We start from the raw sequence: 17,259 nt of genomic DNA, 5'->3' as shown, positions 1-17,259 counted from the left end.
GCACACCAGTATTGTTTTTTGTAAGTTATGTTTGTAAACAATACTTAAATGTCCTACTATAACTTAAGGCATAGTCCTGGCTTAACCTAAACCCTGTCTGGGAACCGCCAAAAATTTTAATTGTAAGATTTTGTTAAAAGTCATTGCATAAGTTGATCAGAAATTCATGATTTAAATAAATTTGAAACTAAACATTATAGTTCATAAATATGACCTACACCTGATTCTTCTGTAGGCTACTATAGGACATCTGTGAGAGAGGAACTGATAAATGCTAAAAATAAGTTAAACTAGTCCTGAATTATTTTGTACATCCATTGCACATGCAATTTATGCAATAATCTGTTTCCAAATAATTTTGTTGGACAGAGAAGCAAAATCACATAACGCGTTTGACAGCACCACCTAGCGTTGGATTCGAGTTTGGTACCCTCGATTTAGACAAAGCGATGATCAAAGGAGTGTTTAAACTTCATTCGATAAAACATTTCCTAAATAAAAATTTAACAAAATCGCAATAAAAAAATAAAACTACAAGCAAGAATTATATCAATAAGATTACAACTTAAATCAGCGAGTCGTTCATACAGGCAGCGAGACAGACGCCTATGGGTCCTTTTCCGCTTAAAACAATGCTGTCGACGTTATGACGTTCTCTTTACCCACAGTCAGAGCGAAGGTAGGAAGATTGTCTGCGATCCCTGACAGAATCTGTCTTAAATATCAACCATCCTGGTTTTAAAATGGTCAGAGATGTATCCGAAGACATGGATATTAATATATCGTTCATGTTTTGCCTTCATTTCAGAGTTAGAAACCGCTCATCCATCCTTAATCTACAATGGCCGAGGAAGGGTAAGCATGAGTACCATCTTTGCATTCTTGTGCAGCGCACTTGCATTGTGTATCAAAAATATTTCTGAAGTTAAGGTTCTGAATGTCTGTTTTTGTAAAGATGTTTCACCAAAAGCATGATTAAGTTACAGAACTTTTATTGCATTGACGAATTATTTTTTTACTTCCAATTTTGTTTAAAGTGAAGTAAAATAACAGTAGTAGAAGTAGTAGTATTAAGTTAGTGGATTACTTATTTCCTTTACCTCGGCAATGATGATTTCACATTCTTTAGTCGGAATCCCCTTCACTCCAATTATGAGTGAGACATACTATCTGAAACGCCGGGTGTTGTAATCACGTGCACGTCTTGTTACCCGCTTTTACACCCGGATAACATTTATTTTGTCTTAACTTGACAGCATTGCTGCTGGAGGTGTGATGGATGTTAACACCGCGCTGCCAGAAGTGCTGAAGACCGCACTCATCCACGACGGACTGGCACGCGGGATCCGCGAGGCCGCCAAGGCCCTCGACAAGTAAGAAGCGTTTGAACTTCAACCATCATAACTTGCAATGTTTCTGTATCAATGATGATAACCTGGCTCCCTCTTCTGAAGTCTCTGAGGATAAATGCCATCGTCACCCTATTTCTGTCTGAGATACTACAGATCTGTACAGTTATGACACTTGCATATATTTGAAGTCTCATCACGCACTTTTTTATTTTTATTTATAGGCGCCAGGCTCATCTTTGTGTCCTGGCAGCTAACTGTGACGAACCCATGTATGTCAAGCTGGTTGAGGCTCTCTGTGCCGAGCATCAGATCAACCTCATCAAGGTAGGAATGCCTGGTTATATGTAAAGCTCTTTTATGTGAACCATTAACCAGAAAATGTCAGCATTCTTTATTGCCATATAAATTGTAAAAGAAACCAAGCAAAGTGTTTTCTTATTATAAATATCTCCAGGAAACTTTTTTTTTATTTGGACCTATAAGTTTTCATTTGCAACACAATGCTTATTATCCGTCTCTGGTTGTAGGTTGATGACAACAAGAAGCTTGGTGAGTGGGTTGGTCTGTGCAAGATTGACAGAGAGGGCAAACCCCGTAAGGTTGTGGGCTGTAGCTGTGTAGTCATCAAGGTGGGTGTCTGCCTGTTAATGTGTATCCAGAGTCTGTTTTTAATTTGTCTGTTCAGTTATAAACATGATAAAATCTGTGCTGAAGAGCAGCAAAAGCTTTTTTAACTTTTACAAGTACTGTTATTAAAGTAATGGTTTAGTAAGAATTGTTCTTCAAAACAATGTTTGAGCCAGGTCGAGTCCAGATGCTGGCTTTCTGTGCCCTGTGTCTGTTTTTTGTTGTTGTCTTGGCAAGATTAAGAGCCTGAACACGAGCCTCATAACCCTGTTTTGGAACATGAGGTCCCAAGAAGGGCAACAACAAAAAAATTCTGCTTTGAGAGTGGATTATTTCAATCTCCTGTTCTTTTTTTCTTCAGGACTACGGCAAAGAGTCCCAGGCTAAAGACGTCATTGAGGAGTACTTCAAGGCCAAGAAGTAAAACACCAAATAAAAGATCTTTTTGGAATTTATGTGTTGTCTTGTGTTTAATTGCAGAGTAAAACTATACAGGTACCTGACAAGTTCAGGTTATGTTTGTATGATAAACCGCTAGTATTCAGATTATAAATGCGGATGATGATACTAAAGTGGTGCACCTATTAAAAGAAAACCAGTTTTTCAATTTTACCATGTTCTTACCTCCACTTGGATGAATTTATCCATCTTTTGCAGTGCGTGCACTTAATCTTTGTACAGTGCGTCATGAATGTGTTAGCATTTAGCCTAGCCCCATTCATTCCTTATTAGGATCCAAACAGGGATGAATTAAGAAGCCAACAAACACTTCCATGTTTTCCATATTTAAAGACTGTTGCACGAGTAAGTATGGTGGCACAAAATAAAACTTTTTGAGTGAATAAAATGTATGGTGGAAGAGCACTTTAAATGTGACTGCTCCCCTCTCGCAAACATTTGTCAGTATGACTGCCCGAGGTGGAAGTGCTTCAAACCAAGTGCTCTTCCTCCATACAATAGTTTTCATTTTTATCCCCTTAAAAAATGGCCACGTTTTATTTTATGCCCCCATACTTGTGTAACTACTTATGTAATAGTGTTTTAAAAAGGGAAAACATTGAGGTGTTTGGTGGCTTCTAAATTCATCCCTGTTTGGATCCTAAGGAATGAATGGGGCTAGGCTAAATGCTAACACATTAACAACGCGCTGTCCAAAGATTAAGTGCACACATTAATACATGCAATCTCTATTCAATCTAATTTGAGGTAAGAACATAGTAAAATATTGAGAAACGGTGGTGTTTATCTTTAAAACTAACCGCTTAAGGCTTTATTCTGCTTTTAATTGTTCATGATTAATTCATAAAACAATTCTTTGGGTTAGGGTGAGGTTTATCCGCTAGAGCAGTGGTTCTTAAACTGGATGCGGTGAGATTGTGCTGGTTGCCAGTTTTTTACAAAATGCATTTATTATAAATTCTGTGTACCTGTGCCAGAGAATGCATTAAAATACCGTTAAGTTATCCATCTACATGGAAGGTATGTGGCTTTAATAAGTGCAAAATTACCCAGAGACTCAGAGTTTACTCAGAGTTTTACATGTCCATTTACATCCCTAGAATTTGCCTTTAGAATAAAATGGTCATGAATAATAATGTTGAGCTACATCTCAGTCTTTTGCATGCACAAGGTTTACGTAAAGGGGGAAACAATAATGTTTGAGGTTCATGATATGTTACTACCATGTACTCGTATTTATCTATGCCTATCTATAGGTAAACAGTTTTTCTTTCTACGGCACCTTTAAACCTCAGAAAAATAAGTCTACTAACCAACAGCACTATATTTTATAATTGAATGTTTGTTTAATTCAAATTTTATGTTTATTCAAATTTTCTTTGGGGGGCCATGAAGGGATGCATGCTGAAAAGATTGAAAACCACTGCACTAGAGGCACAAGAAGTCTTTTTAAAGCATTAGAAAATAAATCAAGAAAATGACAGGTGTTTACATTTTTATCTACATACATTCTCAAAATAAAAACTGACACACAACATAAGGCACAACAAATTATACACAGACTTTTTTTGCCAAAAACATACAAAACAAAATCAAAACGATACCATGTGAAAACACACAGCATCCTTAAGTGTTTAATCTAGACCCTGTAAAATAATTTACATGAATCTATTCTAAATGACCCTTAGAGTACAGAGCTTCAGTTGTTTCTAAGATGAAGATGAAGACAATGAAGTCTATAGTATAGACAGTTACAAGTTCCTGCAGAAGAGCGAGTATATATGCAGTTTACAGTCAAAGTTATCTGTTCGTATGAACAAAATGGATACTCCTCTCCCCACATTAAAACATGAAATGCAGTGTGTGACGTAAGACCTTAGTTAGCTCCCGACAAGCCTGGTTTGACCATACAATCCTATTTTTCCCGTCTGTCCTAGTCTTCTTAAGACAGTGCAGAATTTTCTCAAAAGCCAGAAGTTTCTTAAAAATAAAAAGACGACGACAGCATAAAAAGAGTCCGCAGTGTACTCTTATTCTTAAATAGTACAAAAAGGGCTTATGATACAGGTGTTGAGTTACAGGTACTCAAACTCCAGTGCTTGGTGAAGGGCAAGCAGGTCAGAGTGGCTTGATATTCTCCAGAAGGGCATGTTGTGCTGTGGAGACAAACAGATTGTGAGCACGTGAGCTTGTGTATGTCCGAAAAAGATGACGACTTCGGGCCGGATTCACCCCGGAGCTGCTGACTTTGGTGCAGATCCGGCCCAGAGTCGTCTACTGACAGGGAGTTGTAATACATTTTACACCATTACCCATGCAGGCATGTTAATTCACAAAGTATAGTCGCGCTATTCACATGTTGGCTACCATGTGTTAAATGTTTATTAAAACAAGTTACAAAAAAAACGGACAACCAAACCACCAAAAAGATAATTAAGAGTCTGATACCCATCACATTGAATTAGCTGGCTAAATTGCAAAAGAGGTTTTATAAAGAGTTTATATGATCTAAGCACATTCTGAATACCATTTAGTAAAGATGAACATTTCTGGATACTTAAAGGTGCAATGTGGGACTTTTAGAAGAATCTCTTGACAGAAATGCAATATAATAAACTAAGATTAATCGCATACAAAATAAAAGTGATTTTTTGCATAATATATGCGTGTGTACTTTGTGTAATTATTATGTATATTTAACCACACACACACACACACACACACACACACACATATATATATATATATATTCATGTAAGATTTTTTTTATATATCATTTTTATTTATATATAATTTAAAATATATAAAAATATAAATAAATATATGTACACATGTAAATGTTTCTTAAATACATAAATGAATGTGTGTGTATTTATATGTACATAATAATTACACACAGCACACACATATATATATAATGCCAAAAATCACTTTTATTTTGTATGCAATTAATCGTGATTAATCTTTTCCCAGCCCTAAGACTAATCGCAATTAATCGCATACTAAATAAAAGTGCTTTTTTGCATATATGTGTGTGTACTTTGTGTAATTATTATGTATATTTAACCACACACACATACATATATTCATTTCAGAATTTTTTTATTTATATATCATTTTTTAAATTTATATATAATACAGAATATATAAAAATATTATTAAATATATATACACATGTAAATATTTCTTAAAGACATACATGAATGTGTGTTTGTGTGTATTTATATATAGATAATAATTACACACAGCACACACTAATATATATAATGCCTAAAAATACTTTTATTTTGTATGCGATTAATCGCGGTTCATGTTTGCCCAGCAGTGGTGTATAAAGATCTTACATAATGAACTCTATTGTTTTTATTACCTTACAATGAGCCATTTTTATCTACACACACCACGGGTCCCCTTACATGGAAGCTGCCGTCGACTGTTCTACAGAGCGTGTTTCGTCCCTACTTTGGCCCTGTCCCAAATGGCACACTCCAGACGTATGGACTTCCTCAGAGTCCACACTTTGATGACATAATGTAGAGCAGACCTTCGGGACCCTTGACGCGAGACCACTAGGGCACACCGGAGTCGTATTTTTTGACAGACTGGAGCGTCACGCCGGAAATAGGAAGATAAGTTGCCCATCAGTGTTTACTCCTCCCTTCCATCGTCTGATTGGTCTGATTGCTCTTTCGCAAGGACTTGGCTTTGCCACATCAAGGGTGCAAAGGGGGCGCTATTGAGCACACTTCACAGCGTAAAAATGACAGAAGGGACACCCTCCGGCTTGTAGCGAGCATGCGCAATTTATGGCCACGAGGCTGAAAGTCCACATGAAGTGCGTCATTTGGGACAGGGCCATTGTCTCAGACGACAAAATGTTTGTCCTGTGGCAACTACAGTAGCTTCCTTTGCGTTTCGAAAGTGAGGTTGGTTGCAATTCGCAATATCACCACTAGATGCTGCTAAAACCCACACACTGGACCTTTAATATTGTTATGAAAAATATCACACACAAGAACTGATTTACAAATAAACCCTTTACAAATCCACAGCACAATGTATAGTCTTGCGAAAAAGAACCAATTATCTGTTTTGCAAAATATACATATTTTGGTTTGCACACACCGTTCAGAAATGCACCATAGTCGTTTTCAAGAACAAAAGTATTCAGCTGGGTCTTAAGGCAGATGTTCGGCTAAATAATGTTGATACGCTTTACTAACTTCAGGCTAGATCTGGGCTACCAGCCCATCTTTCCTAAAAATCACAATGGTGCAACATGTTATCTGCTCACGGGAAGTGATGCAATGTTTGGCTGGATTAGATGCTTCAGACCTTAGAGAGCCCTCGGCTGAATAGCTCTGTTCTGAAACTCTGGGGATCTGAGAAAACCCTCGATCTCAGATGATCAGAGAAAGCGTCTGCTACTGCACGCAAGCTGCCCATAAGTTTGATCTATTTGAAGCTCTAAAGCACACACAGACAGGAAGTCCATTCGGAGAGGTCACACACTGCTTCTGGGTCACCTGGGTGTCGTTACCTTGGCAGCGGCCTGCTCCTCTTCTACACCATCCCCAATAACAACATACACTACCTTCCTGCCAAATCTCTGCATTATGCGTTCAAAGCAACTCTCTTTGCCTGCAACATAAACAAGGTGACAGGGGTCAGAGGTTAGGGGTCAAAGGGGAGATTTTACCTGGCTGGCTGCATGCTCCTCATCGCGACCATCGCCAATCACAACATATGTAATGTTAGTGCCAAACCTGGACACTATACGTTCAAAACAGCTCTCTTTACCTGCGAAAATACAAATCACAGACTTGAACCTTAACGCACAATCATGCACGATGAGAATTTATTACTTAATTAAAAATCCAGGCTCCAAGTTTACATCGGAGAGAGCAGAAAGAAAAATGGAAAGGAAGTGAAAAATGGAGTTGCGAAGCACACTGAGCAGGATTTTTTTCCATATACAGATGAAAATGACATGAATTTGAACCGATAGTTGCTATTGCACGCACAATACAAACCTTGACCTCTCAAAACATTTTGTTTTTGCTGTTACCAGGACAACTTTAACAAGCATGGGGATGTGGGAAGTGTCTTTGGCTCAACAAGACCACGAAAGCATTATGGACTAGTCACACAAGATGATAGATCAGATTAGAATGAAAAAAAGTCTCATTCAATAAAATGCTTTACAGCGATGGTAACAAATAAAACAGATAAGAAAAACAGAATGAAGTGCATTTGGATAAGTAATCCGTACCTGTAGCCAAACATTTTTAGTTGCGTGCAAGTAGCTAAATTGTTTTTATGCTGTGAAATTGCAACAAATCACAGATTGTAAGTGTGCATGTAGCAAATCCACCATGCCCATAGTACATGCCAAAAAATGCACAATACTGCGTAAGGCCCTTTATAGCACTTATTTGTCCTCAAGCTGACCTCCAGGAGAAATGATATACAGAATACAAGCTGTTGAGCAGCCAATCAGAATCAACTCCTCATCATCAGATGAAGTGTGGGAGAGTAAAAATGCCATGACCGGGTCACCCTGATCATTTTTCATTTATGATTTAATGAAATACCGTGAGACAGAGAATGTTCAGCACATACACAAATAAATAAAACACTTCCACACTAACCAAATAAAAAGCTCACCTATTTTGGTTGCGCTGTAAATGTTTTCGACAGGAAAGGCTGAGCCCAGGCTGTACAACAACACTTTAGCGAGCGCAGGTATTAACTGTGTCGTTGTCACCAAGACATTAACGCAGTTACTCCTGTGTGAGAGACACAGAGATGTGTTATGTAGCATGATATATGGGCCTGGTTTCACAGACAAGACTTAGCTAAAGCCAGGACTGAGACTTGGCAACATTTTTATAAACATGCTTTAGAAAAATACATTACTGTGTGTGTCTTGAGACAAATCAATGGCACTGGCATATTTTAAGATGTGTCATTATTTTCCGTTGAGACAGCTCAAACATGTGTTTTAACCTTAAAGGGACACTCCACTTTTTTGAAAATATGCTAATTTTCCAGCTCCCCTTGAGTTAAACGTTTTATTTTTATAGTTTTGGAATCCATTCAGCTGATCTCCGAGTCTGGCGGTACCACTTTTAGCATAGCTTAGCATAATCCATTGAATCTGATTAGACCATTAGCATCGCGCTAAAAAATAACCAAAAAGTTTCGATATTTTTCCTATTTAAAACTTGACTCTTCTGTAGTTACATCTACACAAGACCGACAGAAAATTAAAAGTTGCAATTTTCTAGGCAGATATGGCTAGGAACTATACTCTTATTCTGGCGTAATAATCAAGGACTTCGCTGTCGTAACATGGCTGCAGGAGGTGCAATGATATTACGTAGTGCCCGAAAATAGTCCCCTGCTATTGAAAGTTACTAAAGGGACTATTTTCGGCTGCTGCTTAATATCATTGCGCCTGCTGCAGCCATGTTACAGCACCAAAGTCCTTGATTATTACACCAGAATGAGAGTATAGTTTAATTTTCAGTCGGTCTTAGTAAACGATGTAACTATAGAAGAGTCAAGTTTTAAATACAAAAAATATTGAAACTCTCTTGTTATTTTTGAGCGCGATGCTAATGGTTTAATCAGATTCAATGGATTATGCTAAGCTATGCTAAAAGTGGTACCACCAGACCTGGAGATCGGCTATATCGGAATATTTGATATATTTAAAACACTTTGGAAAAGGGAGTCGGGTCGACTACCAAAACATACTTGTAGCCAATCAGCAGTAAGAAGGTCCATATTCTGTACGGGTAGGGGCGTGTTTAGGTGATTTCAAATATCAACACTGGCTTTCAAAGGTCATGCACCCCGCCTTTAAGCTTTGTCTGTGAAACAGGTGGCTCAAGTGTCATACCTGGAGCTGATGATTGACAGGGACTTGAGTGCAGTGGTTAGCCAAGAGTCTGTAAGAGCCTCCACCTCTGCTCTTAGCTGAAGCCACGCCTCTCTCTTAGCCGGCCCCAGCATCCCTGTCAAAAACCATCAAGAAAACACCACAATCACAATAAAACTCATAAGCATCCCACAATGTGGTTGAGCACGGCTATCCTTGAAAATACGTGAGTGCTTATAGTTAATGTAAAGACGCATACAGGATTTTAACATGCAACCTTAACCCCCCTGGATACACTATTGTTTCATGCAAAAGTCAATATCTTACCGCCAACATTGTTTTTGTAGGTGCAGTATAACTCCTTTACTCTTCTATATCGGAAGGCTAACTTCCTCATCCAGTCGACTCCGCCCCTAACTCCTGTTGCTAGGCACAGACTTGCACTTGTTGCAGCTGCATGGAAGCCATCAGTGGCAAAACTGTAAGTACTGTTGATAATAACAATAAAAATTTTGTTTTATGTACAATACATAGACATTTTGTTGAAGCTGCACTAAAGAAATTCAAATTCAAATGTTTTTCAATAGAAATGAAAAGGGGAAATAGCTGCTAGATCAGGGGTCTCCAACCTTTTTGTGAGCAAGGGCTACCACAATAGATAAAAAATCTACTTTTTTGATATAGTCTACTCAAAAACATTTTCATTTACTTGTTGATTTTATTTTATTTTACTTGTTTTACTTCTGTTTAAAATGTTAACATACGTAAAAGAAGTCAAGCTAACAGTGGCGCCTCATGACTGCTCATCCGGGGGGCGCAAATTCAAACTATGTGTTCGGAGTGTCGTGTGTTGCTCGTGTTTTCAAATTATGTGTTTGTTGCGTCATGTGAACCATGTGCATCACGTGTTTTGTCAAAATAAGTGTCTGCCGCACACGCGTCAAAACCGTTTATGATAAAAGAGACGCTCACGTTCACAAAATACACGCAAGACACTCCCTTAACAGTAAACTCTGATTATGCATGAGATTATGCGAGTATCTGGCAAACGCGAGCGTCTCTTTTATCATAAACCCTTAGATGCATCTGCAGCAGGCACTTATTTTGACAAGACACATGATGCACATAGGATCACTCAACGTGCAGAACACATATTTTGAAACTACGAATCACATACATGACGGGCTACATACATGTTGTGACAAGCTTCGCATCGAGCGCTCTCAAAAAAAAAAAAGAGGTCGCCGGTCACCGCTGCAAGCTAATATAAAAATATGTAATAATTAAATATTAAAATTGAGGCTTTTAATAGAATGTGCTTAAGCGGGCAACTCAAAGACTCTGTGCGGGCAACCAGATGCCCGCGGGCACCATGCTGGAGACCACTGTGCTAGATACTATAAAGCATACTGTATAGTTAACCTCATATTTGTGACCCTGGACCACAAAACCAGTCATAATGGTAAATATTTTACATAAAAGCTAAAAAAATAAGCTTTCCATGGTTTGTAAGGCTGCAAAAAATCTAAATATTAAGAAAATCGCTTTTAAGGTTGTCCAAATAAAATCCTTAGCACCTGCATTCACCCACAAAAATCAAGTTTTGCTATATTTACCCTAGTCAATTTACAAATGATCTTTATCATGGAACATGATCTTTACTTAATATCCTAATGATTTTTTGGCATAAAATATACAATGTATTTTTGGCTGGTTTTGTGGTCTAGGGTCACATATAGTTCATAAACTCACCTAAGATCTTGTCCATTATCATCTGATGAGGCATCATCAATGTGCACCTGATCGCATTCCTACAATAACACACAAAGGAGTTACCACAGGTAACCAGCAGATGGCCACACAATCACATACAAATGGATTCAAACACGCACACGTAGCACAAGTGTGTAAAGAGTTTGCTTACCTCTAAATCATTAAAAAATAAATGAGTGTCAGCAAGATTAAAGATCATCTCCTCCATTCTTAAACCAAGGGTCACGGCTAAGGGAGGGTCCTGGGGTATCAATATTATTTATTAGTACATTATTTGTCACTGACATCAGTGCCTATAACAGTGCTAGCAAGACAAAAAAAAAAATAATGTGAACATGTTAGTGAAGCTTAATGTTTTTGGCTTTGGTCTTATGTAAATGAAATGCTATATCGGAACCACTTTGCTGATGACATAGCATTAAAAATGTCCTATTCTTCTTCGGCTGCAAACGAGAATCAATACAGTTTTTATGCAGTATATGCAAGAAAGATAAAAGTGCAATTCAATTTGCAAATAGTATGATATTATTATTAATGTTTGCCAATTTTAAATAAATACACACCTATATCGCACCCGTATCCCTTGATACTTCATGTTTTGTATTTTATTTGTTAATGTCATTGTTAAGCAACAATACACCAAAAAATAATTATTTGTCCTTTTTTTTACTTTATGACATTTAATTTGAGTATGATTTCTCTCGCCAACCTGAATAGTTAATAATAGTTAAATAAGGAATAGTTAAATGTCACATGACATACTGTACATCTGCACATAACATAAGATTTTTAGGAGCAACTGCTACTGTATTTTTTCTTTTATAGTTAGTGTAGCTTATGTTTAAACGTAGAAGAGTCCTGGTCCCAAAGTCCAGGATTTTGGTAACACCCTTTACATCTTTAAGTAATTTATTTTACTTTTTGTAATAAATGTGATTCTAATAATTCAAAGGAATAAAACTGAGTAATATTGAGAAATATAATTAAAATCTGTGTTATCTTCAAGCATTGTAAATAATCCATAAGAATGCAGTTTAAAGGCTGATAAAGACATTGATTTTGTGATAATCTTAATATTTAAATATATAGTTATAGCATTATGATGACAGACTCTACACTTGTCTCAAAACATCACCATCAAACACATAGACACACCATTGAGTGAAAGGAAGGGGGGCACCCAGCTGTAAAAATCATCATGTGTGATGGATTTTGTTGGCTGTGATGTGATTGGTCGAGACAGTGAACGAGAATAGAAAAGCACACATGCACACAAACACACTCACACCTAATGGCAAAACTCTTGACAGAGATTGGAAATGATGATTCAACTGTTTGAAAATGTTTGGAGGAAACATAAGCACACGATAAAAAATTATAATGGAGGTTATTCTTAAAATTTTAAATAAACAATCCAGGTTCTGTTGGCATTGAACTGCTTTGCTCTCTTTACTGAACGGTAATTTCACACTCTTAGCACTGATGTCTCTATAAGTCTGTGTGTGTGTGTTTAAGCGTGACGGCATGTACGATCGCTCCGATGGGCGTGCTTAAGAACGGAGGGTTTTGATCGTCATACAGACGGCAGAAATAGCTCCAGAGCCGTGAATAGACGCAGCTGTCTCCATGTCTCTCACCGCCTGAACGACAAGAAATGAGGGAAGATGTCAGAAGGAGTCTGACGCTTCCTGAGCCTGAGTTTGGCCGTCACGGTGCTAAATGTAATTACTCGGTTCTGCTTATGATAGAAGCTCATAGTTGACTTTCAACATGAAGATTTCATTCTGTATATACTGTATGTCAGATCTCTTATCTGCTTTTTGCAGTAAAATTTATATCACACCTCTGAAACACAAAACACATGTGTGAAAGATACCTGATATTACTTTAGATAAGAGATTGTGTGTCCGTGGTTTTCAATTGATTTTTAATGCTTACCCGAACAACTGTTTATGCCAGCCAACTTTATTATACGTGAGTGTGAGTCTGTGTGTAGATTATGATGGTGTTTTCTCACCTTGCCGTATTTCTGTGCATAAGAGCCCGTGAGGAGTGAGTGAAACACAATGATTGTCTCATCCAGATCCCAGACAAACACCCTCTGTAAAAACATACAGACACATGAGTCTCATCTCAGTCAACAAACAGTGATGATAACAATCTATCTATCTATCCATCTATCCATCTATCTATCTATCTATCTATCTATCTATCTATCTATCTATCTATCTATCTATCTATCTATCTATCTATCTATCTATGTGGTATACATCCACTTATCAATCCATCTGTCCTTCCATATGTCTTTCCATCTATCTATCTATCCGTCCATCCATCCATCCATCCATCCATCCATCCATCCATCCATCCATCCATCTATCTATCTATATGTGTACACATCCACTTATCAATCCATCTGTCCTTCCATATGTCTGTCCATCTATCTATCTATCCGTCTGTCCATCCATCCATCCATCCATCCATTCATCCATCCATCTATCTATCTATATGTGTACACATCCACTTATCAATCCATCTGTCCTTCCATATGTCTTTCCATCTATCTATCTATCCGTCCATCCATCCATCCATCCATCCATCCATCTATCTATCTATATGTGGTACACATCCACTTATCAATCCATCTGTCCTTCCATATGTCTGTCCATCTATCTATCCGTCTGTCCGTCCATCCATCCATCCATCCATCCATCCATCCATCCATCCATCCATCCATCTATCTATCTATCTATATGTGGTATACATCCACTTATCAATCCATCTGTCCTTCCATCTGTCTGTCCATCTGTCTATCTATCCGTCTGTCCGTCCATCCATCCATCCATCCATCCATCTATCTATATGTGGTATACATCCACTTATCAATCCATCTGTCCTTCCATATGTCTGTCCATCTATCTATCCGTCCATCCATCCATCAGTCCGTCCGTCCATCCATCCATCCATCCATCCATCCATCCATCCATCCATCTATCTTATGTGGTATCTATATGTCCGCCCACCCATTTGTCCCTGTATTCATCTATCTATCTATATGTGTACACATCCACTTATCAATCCATCTGTCCTTCCATATGTCTGTCCATCTATCTATCTATCCGTCTGTCCATCCATCCATCCATCCATCCATCCATCCATCCATCCATCCATCTATCTATCTATCTATATGTGGTACACATCCACTTATCAATCCATCTGTCCTTCCATATGTCTGTCCATCTATCTATCCGTCCATCCATCCGTCCGCCCGTCCGTCCATCCATCCATCCATCCATCCATCCATCCATCTATCTTTATGTGGTATCTATATGTCCGCCCACCCATTTGTCCCTGTATTCATTTGTCCATCCATCCATCCATCCATCCATCCATCCATCCATCCATCCATCTATCTATCTACCTGTCTATTCATATGTCTGTCTGTCTGTCTGTCTATCATCCATCCATCCATTTATCCATGTATTCATCTGTCTATCTATATGTGGTATGTTTCTATCTGTCCGCCCATCCATTCATTTATCCATCCATCCATCCATCCATCCATCCATCCATCCAATCTTCTATCTGATTGTCTGTCTGTCCGTCCATCCTTCCATCCATCTATCCATCCATCTGTTGTATCTATCTACCTGCCTGCCTATCTTTCTGTCTGCCCATCCATCCATTTGTCCCTGTATTCATTTGTCTATCCATCCATCTATTTATCTATCTATATTTGGAATCTATCTGTCTGCCCATCCATTCATCTTTCTATCCACCCATCTGTCCTTCTATCTGTCTGTATGTCCGTCCGTCCATCCATCTGTTGTATCTATCTACCTGCCTGCTTGCCTGCCCATCCATCCATTTATGCCTATCTATCTATTTGTCTGTCTGCCTGTCTGTCTGTTATATCTATCTGCCTGCCTGCTTGCCTGCATATCTATCTGTCTGCCCATCCATCCATTTGTCCCTTTATTCATCCATCCATCCATCCATATGTTATATATATATATCTGCCTGCCTGCTTGCCTGCCTATCTGTCAATCCATCCATCCTTCTAGTGGCCTGTGTAAATAAAAGCATACCTCAAGATCACTGTCAGGTGGTGGGGAGGGGTTGTTCTTTCTGCCCCGCCCTCTTGCTTTAGCCGCACCCCCTCGGCACGCCCTGTCTTCCATCTCCTTAATCGGCGTGGAGGGACTTTGCCCCGCTTCAAACTCACCTGCACATGGGAAACCAAGGAACACTTATGACGTAAAAGAAGCATAAAAAAGATGCTTGGTCCTGCTAAAAGACTCATGCATTAAAACTTAATCATACATGTTTGTATTTGACTCCATTCAGATGTTTCAGTGAAGCTATCAACAATCAAGTTCAGGCCAACATTTAGGTAAAATTTTGATTCAGGGAACAGTCGTATCCAAAACCAGATCTCAAACATAAATGTGTGTCTGCATTACAAAATGAAAATAAACTTAAACATAGATCATGAAATTTGGATATTGGACCGACTTAAAGAGTGTGTGTGTGTGTGTGTGTGTGTGTGTGTGTGTATGAGTCAAACTGTGAAAAAAGTCATAATATAATGAGCGCCGCTGAACTGCAGCCAAGCTAAATCACTGAAGAAAACAGTTCTAGGACCCCACAGAAATTTGGGCTTTGTGAACTTCTGCACAAAACCCCCAAGCACCCTTAATCACCGGTCTATCTAACATAATCAACAACTACACAAACCTTTGTGCCAAAAGCACTGTTACAATAGTTAAAACACTCGCATATCCATTCTACCTTTCACATGCGTGATTAGCTGCTCTGTTGGAATGATTAACTATAAACTGCAATGCCAATTCTCCCTGTTTTGACAGATAAATGACAGCAGTAGAGTTGTTTAAATGTGAAGCTGTATTTTTTAAAGAAAATGTGTGATGCTTGCCTGAGCCAAAGACATTGGCACGATGCTAGGGTGTTGTGGGTGTTTGCCAAGTCGTTGCTAAATGGTTGCTACAAGATGTTCAGAGAGAGATTGATATGTGGTTGCTAGGTATTTGGTTCAAGTCAGGGTTAGGGTTGATCTTTACCTGATCATCATTTACTGGCTGAAAATTATAAGCTGAACAATTTGAGTTATCATGTCCATAGCATAGAGAGTGCAGGACGAATTACAATACGCTTGGTGCTTACCTGGATTCAGGTCAGCTGCTGTCATAATGGGGGTGGAGTCTTGCAGTTGATAGGTGGAGACTGAACCTGTGCCATCCAATGAGCTGTTAGGTGTCACGTAGGAACTGTAGGAGGCTGTGGAGTAATACTGAGCATACTGATTCTGCCCAAATGCGGTATAGGAGGAATACTCCTGCTACAAACAAACAAAAACAAAAATGGTACTGATGTATAGTATCCTTACTTATCCCTTTACAAAAGCTCAGGATTGGCATTAAACCAAACACATTCTGACCAATATGACCCATAGATCAATGTCTATACAGACACATAGATCAACAGATAGACAGAGAGATTCGGACAGAGACAGACAGATAGATACAGATAGACAGATACAGACAGACAGATCAATAGACAGACAGACAGACAGATTAATAGACAGACAGACAGGGCAATAGACAGACAGATCAACAGACAGATAGACAGACAGACAGACAGATCAATAGACAGACAGACAGATTAATAGACAGACAGACAGGTCAATAGACAGACAGACAGATCAACAGACAGACAGACAGACAGACAGACAGATCAATAGACAGACAGACAGACAGACAGATTAATAGACAGACATACAGACAGATCAATAGACAGACAAACAGACATACAGACAGACACAGACAGACAGATCAATAGACAGACAGACAGACAGACAGATCAATAGACAGACAGACAGATCAACAGACATACAGACAGACAGATCAACAGAAAGACAGACAGACAGATCGATAGATAGACAGACAGATCAACAGACAGACAGACAGCAGATCAACAGACAGACAGACAGACAGACAGACAGACAGATCAATAGACAGACAGACAGACAGACAGATCAATAGACAGACAGACAGACAGACAGACAGATCAACAGACATACAGACAGACAGATCAACAGAAAGACAGACAGACAGATCAATAGATAGACGGACAGATCAACAG

At 38.6% G+C, this 17,259-nt stretch overlaps 2 protein-coding genes and 1 non-coding gene across 12 annotated transcripts in view; 2 read left to right on the top strand and 1 right to left on the bottom strand.

The window, feature by feature from the left end:
- The first annotated feature begins 590 nt into the window (after positions 1-590).
- On the top strand, positions 591-2,434 carry rps12 (ribosomal protein S12). The gene is made up of 6 exons (XM_065285484.1): positions 591-679; positions 809-855; positions 1,257-1,373; positions 1,574-1,676; positions 1,880-1,981; positions 2,341-2,434. The coding sequence occupies exons 2-6, from the start codon at positions 842-844 to the stop codon at positions 2,401-2,403; spliced, it is 399 nt and encodes a 132-aa protein (XP_065141556.1). The 5' UTR covers positions 591-679; positions 809-841; the 3' UTR covers positions 2,404-2,434.
- On the top strand, positions 1,418-1,501 carry LOC135776160 (small nucleolar RNA SNORD100). The gene has a single exon (XR_010544086.1). It is a non-coding gene; the product is annotated as a small nucleolar RNA SNORD100 (small nucleolar RNA).
- A 1,433-nt stretch (positions 2,435-3,867) lies between the features above and the next one.
- eya4 (EYA transcriptional coactivator and phosphatase 4) overlaps positions 3,868-17,259 on the bottom strand; it is a 50,350-nt gene continuing 36,958 nt past the window's right edge. For 5 of the 10 annotated variants that reach the window (XM_065285478.1, XM_065285473.1, XM_065285475.2 and 2 more), the window contains 10 exons: positions 16,282-16,456; positions 15,186-15,322; positions 13,115-13,198; positions 11,249-11,338; positions 11,077-11,135; positions 9,652-9,812; positions 9,346-9,460; positions 8,106-8,227; positions 6,979-7,079; positions 3,868-4,594 (listed from right to left, as the gene is read on the bottom strand). In XM_065285478.1, the coding sequence (XP_065141550.1) occupies positions 4,514-4,594; positions 6,979-7,079; positions 8,106-8,227; positions 9,346-9,460; positions 9,652-9,812; positions 11,077-11,135; positions 11,249-11,338; positions 13,115-13,198; positions 15,186-15,322; positions 16,282-16,456 (1,125 nt within the window). In that variant the 3' untranslated portion in view covers positions 3,868-4,513. Of the gene's footprint in view, positions 4,595-6,978; positions 7,080-7,137; positions 7,239-8,105; positions 8,228-9,345; positions 9,461-9,651; positions 9,813-11,076; positions 11,136-11,248; positions 11,339-13,114; positions 13,199-15,185; positions 15,323-16,281; positions 16,457-17,259 lie in introns of all 10 variants that reach the window. The other 5 variants (XM_065285477.1, XM_065285476.2, XM_065285482.2 and 2 more) reach the window with 2 other exon arrangements.

This window comes from Paramisgurnus dabryanus, chromosome 21 (assembly GCF_030506205.2).
Source record: "Paramisgurnus dabryanus chromosome 21, PD_genome_1.1, whole genome shotgun sequence".
NCBI classification, from domain to species: Eukaryota; Metazoa; Chordata; class Actinopteri; order Cypriniformes; family Cobitidae; genus Paramisgurnus; species Paramisgurnus dabryanus.
This window is presented reverse-complemented; position numbering and strand designations above follow the sequence as displayed.